General features: G+C 47.6%; 2 protein-coding genes across 3 annotated transcripts; one reads left to right on the forward strand and one right to left on the reverse strand.

Annotated features, from left to right (window-relative positions):
* Positions 1 to 2,394: 2,394 nt before the first annotated feature.
* Positions 2,395 to 4,514, forward strand: LOC119367401. Its single transcript, XM_037632922.1, has 5 exons — positions 2,395 to 2,747; positions 2,816 to 2,979; positions 3,176 to 3,882; positions 3,967 to 4,058; positions 4,143 to 4,514. Exons 1-3 carry the CDS (start codon positions 2,421 to 2,423, stop codon positions 3,243 to 3,245), a joined length of 561 nt encoding a protein of 186 aa, XP_037488819.1. The 5' UTR covers positions 2,395 to 2,420; the 3' UTR covers positions 3,246 to 3,882; positions 3,967 to 4,058; positions 4,143 to 4,514.
* Positions 4,515 to 4,641: 127 nt separating this feature from the next.
* On the reverse strand, positions 4,642 to 6,918 carry LOC119362649 (XIAP-associated factor 1-like). Of its 2 annotated transcripts, none has more exons than XM_037627897.1 (5): positions 6,650 to 6,918; positions 6,245 to 6,383; positions 5,606 to 5,743; positions 5,359 to 5,480; positions 4,642 to 5,079 (listed from the first exon to the last, which is right to left on the reverse strand). In XM_037627897.1, exons 1-5 carry the CDS (start codon positions 6,706 to 6,708, stop codon positions 4,917 to 4,919), a joined length of 621 nt encoding a protein of 206 aa, XP_037483794.1. In that variant the 5' UTR covers positions 6,709 to 6,918; the 3' UTR covers positions 4,642 to 4,916. The 2 variants fall into 2 exon arrangements, with proteins under 2 accessions (XP_037483794.1, XP_037483793.1); XM_037627896.1 differs by having other exon boundaries at positions 4,642 to 5,085; positions 6,650 to 6,917.
* Positions 6,919 to 7,672: the final 754 nt, after the last annotated feature.

Raw genomic sequence — 7,672 nt, forward strand, 5'->3', positions numbered from 1 at the left:
TCCCCTCATAGGCCTTAAATATCGCCTATTCCCAAGAGGACGTGTGAACGTCACGGTTGGATTACCCAAACCCATATTGATGAGAATCCCGTGATAAGGGGACATGATCTCTGCTTTGACAAGACGTATCAATGACCGTGCCTCGAAACACGAAGCGGGGGCTATAAAACAGTTCAGAATAATAACAAGGGCAGAACATAATTGTCTCGCCAAAAGAAAAGTTACTCGTAGACGTGACTTATTTTGTTTTAAGTATTGTTGCCTTACAGCTTAGGGTTGTAAGTGTTAAGCAGGGCCGGATATATAGCTTTTATGTGCAGAAGACTGGTTTGGAGTATTCGGGGAAGGAACCCGCCTTGCAATGCCGAAGACAATCTGCGCGCCGGATACATCATCATTGAAGCCCGGTTCAGGGGCTACGAGGGAGTCCTGGACTAAGGGGTCCTCGGGCGTCCGAGCTATGTGATATGGGCCGGACTAATAGGCCGTGAAGATACGAGATCGAAGACCTTCCCCCGTGTCCGGATGGGACTCTCCTTTGCGTGGATGGCAAGCTTGGCGTTTCGATCATGCATCTTCCTCTCTCTGTAAATCGACTCTATATAAACCGGAGGGTTTAGTCCATAGGGGCAATCATAATCATACAAGCTAGACATCTAGAGTTTAGCCATTACGATCTTGAGGTAGATCAACTCTCGTAACCCCTATACTCATCAAAGTCAATCAAGCAGGAAGTAGGGTATTACCTCCATCAAGAGGGCCCGAACCTGGGTAAACATCGTCTCCCCTGCCTCCTGTTACCTTCGATCCTCAGACGCACAGTTCGGGACCCCCTACCCGAGATCTGCCGGTTTTGACACCGACAACTATTCTTCCCCTCTAGCTGAAGCATATCCCTCAAGGGCATCCGGCAGTCTGACAAGCGGGCTGCCGGACATGGGGAAGACACGTCAGTGGAGGGGCGAAGGGGGCAGGATCTTCAATTATGAACATTTTTAGTGGCATTTTTAGGTGGTGGCAGATGGAAATTTATGTCTCTTTTTGCTGCAATTTTTTTCTTTTCGAAAACTGTCATGGGTCTTTAAAGAATTGCCACACGTCTTCGAAGAAATTGGCAGCAAAAATGTTCGCAAAATGTCATCTCTCCTTGTAACGTTGGCTGGCTATTGGGGGTCCATACAGAATCTATTACTCCCCGTACTAAATCGGGACACTATTACGAGTACTACGGGGGGTTTACAGGCAGCTTAGCGATGATTGGCGGAGGATTGATTAAGGGACGCGGGCCCACTCGTGAAAATCAGGGGGGCAATTAGAAGAGCGCACAACCCCCAGCCCGTACAAACATGTAAATAAAGTCCTCGAAATATCCAGATGTTCACTTGGAGGTTGAAACACGAATCCCTAGCTCTTCGTACCAATGTGGCTCGCAGAGGGATCCCGATCACGGACACTAAATGTCTCTTCTGTGCGCGGGCGGCTGAGGACGGAGCACACCTGTTCATCAAGTGCAAATCGGTGAAGTGCGTGTGGCGGGAGCTATCACTTGAGGGAGAACGTGCGCAGCTGGAGAGAATAGGGTCCGTGCATGCAATGCTCGAATTCTTGTGGGGGTTGGATGAGAAAAAGTGCCTCCATATACTCACCTTCTGGTGGCTGTGGTGGGCCAATCGTAACAAGCTGCGTAAGGGCCAGATGCCAATCACAGCGGAGATGCTTGCGAGGCAAACGAGGGCTAATGTACTCGAGTACTGGGAAATCTTTCGACAGCCTGCGGTGAAGTCGCAGCCGGACAAGTGGCGGCCCCCAGTGAATGCAGAGTACAAGATCAACGTCGACGGATCGTTTGTGCCGGGAGAATTCCATGCTGGCTGGGGCGCGGCAGTGAGAACGAAGGATGGTCGGCTGGTGTGCGCCAGGGCTGGCAGGCAGGATCACGTCACGGATGCCTTCACCGCGGAGATTTATGCCATGTCACATGCGGTCACCATGGCTGTGGATCTCGGCATCGTTCGGCTCGAACTGGAGACGGACTCCCAACTCCTTGCTGAGGCCTTGGACTTGCAAAGAGTGGATTCCTCTGCCTACGCATCTGTCATTGAGGACACGAAGTACCAGCTCAAGCTTTGGTTTGCCAAGGTTGTAATCATCGTGTGTAGACGCACGGCGAATTCTGTAGCTCACGATCTTGCCACAATTGGCCGTAGTTGTGATCCCAACCAGTATATGGAATGGGATTCGAATGTACCTGCCCATGTGGGCGCCTCTGTAATAGGCGATATGCCTAAGCTCAGTTAAGTAATAAAGCTTTGCTTTGCTCTAAAAAAAAAATCGCTACCCTAGCCCGCACGTATTCCGGCATTTTGACCAGATTCGACCGTTCCGGGGGCTTCTGCCGCTCCTGAAACTCCGCCGCCCGCATGCTCCCCGGCACCCAGGAAGCGGCCATGCCGACGACCCCTGAGGGCGGCCCCGCCGCCGCGCCGCGCGTGGAGCTGGAGCTCCCGCTCGGTACGGCGCCGTTCGACCTGGAGGCTGCCGTGTGCAGCCACGGGCTGTTCATGATGGCGCCCAACCGCTGGGACCCGGCCTCCCGCGCGCTCCTCCGCCCGCTCCGCCTCGCCTCCGACCGCTCCAAGTCCCTGCTCGCCCGCGTCTCCCGCCACCCCGCGCGCCCCTCCCACGCCCTCCTCGTCTCCGTCCTCGGCGCCGACGCCCTCTCCCCGCTCGACCAGGACTGCATCCTCGTAAGTAGGCGCTTTCAATGGAGTACAGAGAAGAAACGAAGTGATTGATTCTAGGGTTTAACTGGCAGGAGCAAGTGCGGCGGATGCTGCGGCTGTCGGAGGAGGACAGCAGGGTGGTGGCGGAGTTCCAGGCGATGCACGCCGCCGCGAGGGAGGCGGGGTTCGGCCGCATCTTCCGCTCCCCCAAGCTGTTCGAGGACATGGTCAAGTGCATCCTCCTCTGCAATTGCCAGTACGTCTCAGTCTTGATGCTTTCCTCTGTATGTGCCAATTTTGGGACGTGGTGTTCTCGTGGTCATAATAAGCATTCGGAAACAAAATGCAGCTGCGCAATTGAGCATCAGAATTCAAAGTGCACAGTTTTGCAGTATCTCTAAAAAAAACTGCATTTGCAAAATATCTTATATTGCCACGCTATTGACCTGCAGATGGACAAGAACATTGTCAATGTGCGCTGTGCGAGCTTCAGTTGGAGCTGAGAAGTTCATCTGGTACTGAAGAACTTCAGTTAAGGACACCTCCAATCAGGGAGCTTAAAAGGAAGCGCAGCAAGAATCAGAATGTCCGTGTCAAACTAGAAACAAAATTTACCGAGTTGGAGTGCTTGGAGGATCATCAACAACAACAAAGCCTTTCAAGAGTAGAAATTGTGGAGGATGCAAGAGTAGCAACTGATACTAGCAATGTCATGACACATTTGGAAACGGATGAAAATTTGTCTAGCTTGCCCCCGGCTGCGCCTGAAACAGGCAGTGCATGTCAGTCCTTTGATTCTTCAGAGCTCAGCTTGGAAGGTTGTGTTGGAGATTTCCCTACTCCAGAAGAATTGGCGAATCTTGATGAAGACTTTTTAGCAAAGCGCTGTGGCCTTGGATATCGAGCTGAGCGGATTGTGTTGCTTGCACGCAGCATTGTGGAAGGAAAGGTATGTCCACAGAATCTTGAAGAAATGCAGAAATTGTCTTTACCAGCTTCAAAGGAGCTGTCTACTATCCTGCCTACCTACGAAAGACTGAATGACGAGTTATCTACTATCTCTGGATTTGGCCCTTTCACTCGTGCCAATGTGCTCATGTGCATGGGATTTTTCCACATGATCCCAGCTGATACCGAGACAATTAGGCATTTAAAGCAGGTATTTTCCCCTCTAAATCCTTGATTTAGTGTTCATGGGGTTTCACTGTTTCAATATGTCATTTATGTATGGAATTTCTTGCAGTGTCATAAAATTGCAAGCACCATCAAATCTGTTCATATGGAATTGGATAAAATCTACGGAGAGTATGCTCCATTTCAGTTCTTAGCATATTGGTATGCATTTTTTTGACACTGGTATTTAGTATATCATCCTTTTGACATGCTGACACTGTTCCTTGATGTTCTGATTTGATACAGGTTCGAGCTATGGGGCTTCTATGACAAGCAATTTGGGAAGATCACTGAGATGGGTCCGTCCACATATAGGCTATTTACTGCAAGTGCTTTAAAGAAGCAACATCGGTTAGTTAGGAAATAGAGCCTTTCTTTCGTTTGTGAAAGGGCCCTGCCAAAATCAACTTACAACATAGAAGAATTTTGGGATTGTTGTAGTTGCTGGCTGTTCTAGTCAACAAAGCCTTAGTGTTCTAGTAAGCAGAAAATATATTTTCCCCTTCATGAATGCATCTCATATTTTAGGGGAACAGAGTCCTGCAAGTTTTTAGTTTGTAGCGAGCTAATGTGTTATCAGCTACGGACTTCAATTAATTTAGTGGTCAACTTTAAACATCTTGCATGAATACTAAAGAGGGCAATTTGTTGAAATGATTGATGAGATAAATAACATTTGAGCAACAAAACCGAAAAGGAGCTATCATTAACAACAGATTGATGAAAGCAAGAAAAGAAAGAGATATGAACCCTTGTAAGTAATCTGTAATACTTTCTTGGCATCAGGAAGTACTCCCTCTGTCCCACAATGTAAGATGTTTTTGCAAGCTACGGAGGGAGTATCATATTGGCATACATTGTGAGGCACAGTACATCGATGAGATGATTTCTGATATTCTACATGGTTTGTGTTCTGAACATTACTCAAGGAATAAGCTCTCCTACTGATTATGGAAGAACTTATGCATTAAGATTATGGAAAAACTGATCTACATTCTTGCGGTGAACATCATTACAACTTCACTGGGCTTCGGAACTTCCAATCCTTCTTTGGAACAGAATGGATCCAATCAGTACAGCAAGTCCGGTTATTGCAATTGTGAGGAGCAGTTGCTTGTGTTTCAAACCAAAAGCCGGGCGTACTTGCTTGTGACGACCACCCTCTTCTTTTTCCAGCATGGATCTGTCACTAGAGTTTGAGTTATATCAGAATGCGAGCTCAAATTGAATTAGCTGTGACGATAGAAATACACTTCTGTTGTCACAGCTAATAGATTTAAATCATAGGCTGAGGCACTGTATGGAAGGATTTTAATCTAAAAACTGCAACTGGAGATGCTAAGCAGCACTGTTCTAACTGAAACATATAGCCGGCTTATCTTTGTCTAAAACCTGCAACTGAAAATGCTAAGCAGCGTTGTTCTAACTGAAAATGCATCAATATAAGGTTCCATGCTTTTACCTTGAGGATTCTGCAGCAGCATTTGTTTTTGAATGGAGTAGGAGCTCGTGTCCAATCCATTCGCGAAGTCTGATGTCCTTGTTGCAAGGTTGACAATATTTTGTTCGATTTCCACATACATCCTGTATATAGCATAACTCATATAGTTAGACAGAGATGGACCATATATATGTGGCTTAATGTTTCTAGGAAAAGAATGTTGTCCGGTTTTCAGAGTAATAACTTAACATGATGAGTACACTCATACCTGATGCTCAAAAATGTCATCCGCGGGTAGTTCAAACTTGCAATATTGGCACGCAAGCATCCTTTGTGGGCACTGTAAGCGTTTATGAAGATCCCACAGCTCATGCTCCACAGTTTGTTCGCAGCGTGGGCAATTCACCTGTATCCGTAAATAAGTATCTGATTAGTGGTGTTACGATTAGTAATACCGGAAGTACACAAATCCAGTAAGATGTACTCCCTCCGTTCGGAATTACTTGTCGCAGAAATGGATGTATCTAGACATATTTTAGTTCTACATACATCCATTTCTGAGACAAGTAATTCCGAACGGAGGGAGTATATCTGTTGCCATCTTTTTAATCTATCCAGTGGTTATATGAATGAATGCTTTCCACACAAGCATAAGACACTGACATGATGATCAAATCACCGAGTCTTTTTGCTGGCACGCAGGTTATTTGGTTACCGTAGTGCTGCGGTTATATTATGTCAGAACGATCTTAGCTGTAATGTGGGTTTATGTGATGAATTTATGCAAGATATTGGGTTGAGCAGCATCACAGGTCATGAGAAGAACACTGTGAGGAGAATGAAAATGTGTGCATACATCAAAATCAAACGAATACATTCTTGATACGATTAGAATTCTGGAACGTACCGGAGCATGGTTATCGTCGTAGTGCCTATCCATGTGCTTCCTTGGGACCATATCTCCACAATGCTCACATTTCACATGAAGGTTGCGAGCACAGTGTGCAGAATGCAGCGTGATGTTCGGAGACGGAATCTCTCGGTTACTGAAGAAATTTGCAGAGAACTATGGTCAGTAATCCACAAGCATAAGACATGCCCCCAAGCACTATGTATGTAAGCAGTGCGTGCGATGCAACTACTTACTGATGAATTGCTACGCAAAGAGGGGGGATAAGGCTACTGACTGATGAACTACTGTACTAAAAATATTGCCGGACGGAAAGAGGAAAGCAGTACTACTACTGTTTGGCAACTACTAGTAAGTGACAGACTAGCGACGGCGCCGCCAGAGGCCGGAAAGGACGGTTACCAGTGCGCGCAGGTGGAGGTGGCGACGGCGGGATCGGCGGAGTCGGCGGCGACGGCCATGGCTTGCGAGTCCTGAGGGATCACCGCTGCAACCCCGCGCCGAGATCCGAGTCGCCGGCCGAATTGGAACCTCGCCGAATCAGGGGGTCCTCGTTGGGGATGGAGGCGAGAAGAGCAGAGGGATTGGAGGAGTTATCGAGGGGGCTCGTGGTGAGGTGAGGTGGAGTGACCGTGTCGGAGTAGGGGGCTGTGGAGATTCGACTTCAGCGCGGCGACGGGAGCGGTAGTTTCACCGGCGTACCGGTCGGCCAGGCCCACCTGTCTGCCCTGATAGATGCTCCGCCATCCAACCGTGCTCGTATCCATTTGATAACAATTTTGAACAAAAATTTACCGTTTGAACTAGTGTGAGCGCTTGAGAAAAAAGAATGCAGCATTTAAAGAAAAAAGAATAAAACAATATTGATCCCGTCATTGTGACTTGAAAAAACAAGTGCCTTCCCCCCGAAAAGAAAAGAGTGTAGCATTTGAAGAAGAAAAGATTGAAACAATAGTGATTCCGCAATTGTGACTTGAAAAAAAATAGTGCCTTCTGCTATTGGCTAAAGGCCTTCCGCCAGTGTGAGCACTTTAAAAAAAAAAGAGTGCAGCACTTGAAGAAAAAAAAAGTGAAACAATAGTGCTTTCGTCAAATGCTAGAAGCCTTTCGCCATACAGCCAAAAAAACTTAGGAGCAGCCTTCCGCCATCCAGATAGAGAGAGGAGACATGGTGGCTTTTAATATGTCATGCGGATGTCCCGGCTCCCGCAAAGGGCTCGTGTTTGCTTCCGGTTTTGCGGGAAAACGGACAGTCAAACCAATGCGTGGATCAATGGGGTACAACGCTGGATGGCAAAATGCGTCCGGACCGATTGCGGGCGGTTTGAGGGTCCGTGTTAAAGATGCCCTACAACAGTACCTATTTGACGCCTATATGATCAAATACAGTTGAATTGGCCTTATTAGGCCCTGTACAATGGCAGG

This window comes from Triticum dicoccoides, chromosome 2B (genome assembly GCF_002162155.2).
Source record: "Triticum dicoccoides isolate Atlit2015 ecotype Zavitan chromosome 2B, WEW_v2.0, whole genome shotgun sequence".
NCBI classification, from domain to species: domain Eukaryota; kingdom Viridiplantae; phylum Streptophyta; class Magnoliopsida; order Poales; family Poaceae; genus Triticum; species Triticum dicoccoides.

Bases quoted from the DNA above. Each gene is read 5' to 3' on its own strand.
- LOC119367401 (XM_037632922.1), top strand. From the start codon at position 2,421: ATGCTCCCCGGCACCCAGGAAGCGGCCATGCCGACGACCCCTGAGGGC. The intron at 2,748-2,815 runs GTAAGTAGGCGC...TTTAACTGGCAG, and splicing joins TCGACCAGGACTGCATCCTC to GAGCAAGTGCGGCGGATGCT. The intron at 2,980-3,175 runs GTACGTCTCAGT...ATTGACCTGCAG, and splicing joins ATCCTCCTCTGCAATTGCCA to ATGGACAAGAACATTGTCAA.
- LOC119362649 (XM_037627896.1), bottom strand. From the start codon at position 6,708: ATGGCCGTCGCCGCCGACTCCGCCGATCCCGCCGTCGCCACCTCCACC. The intron at 5,744-6,244 runs GTACGTTCCAGA...TTACGGATACAG, and splicing joins ACGACGATAACCATGCTCCG to GTGAATTGCCCACGCTGCGA. The intron at 5,481-5,605 runs GTATGAGTGTAC...TGCTATATACAG, and splicing joins ATGACATTTTTGAGCATCAG to GATGTATGTGGAAATCGAAC.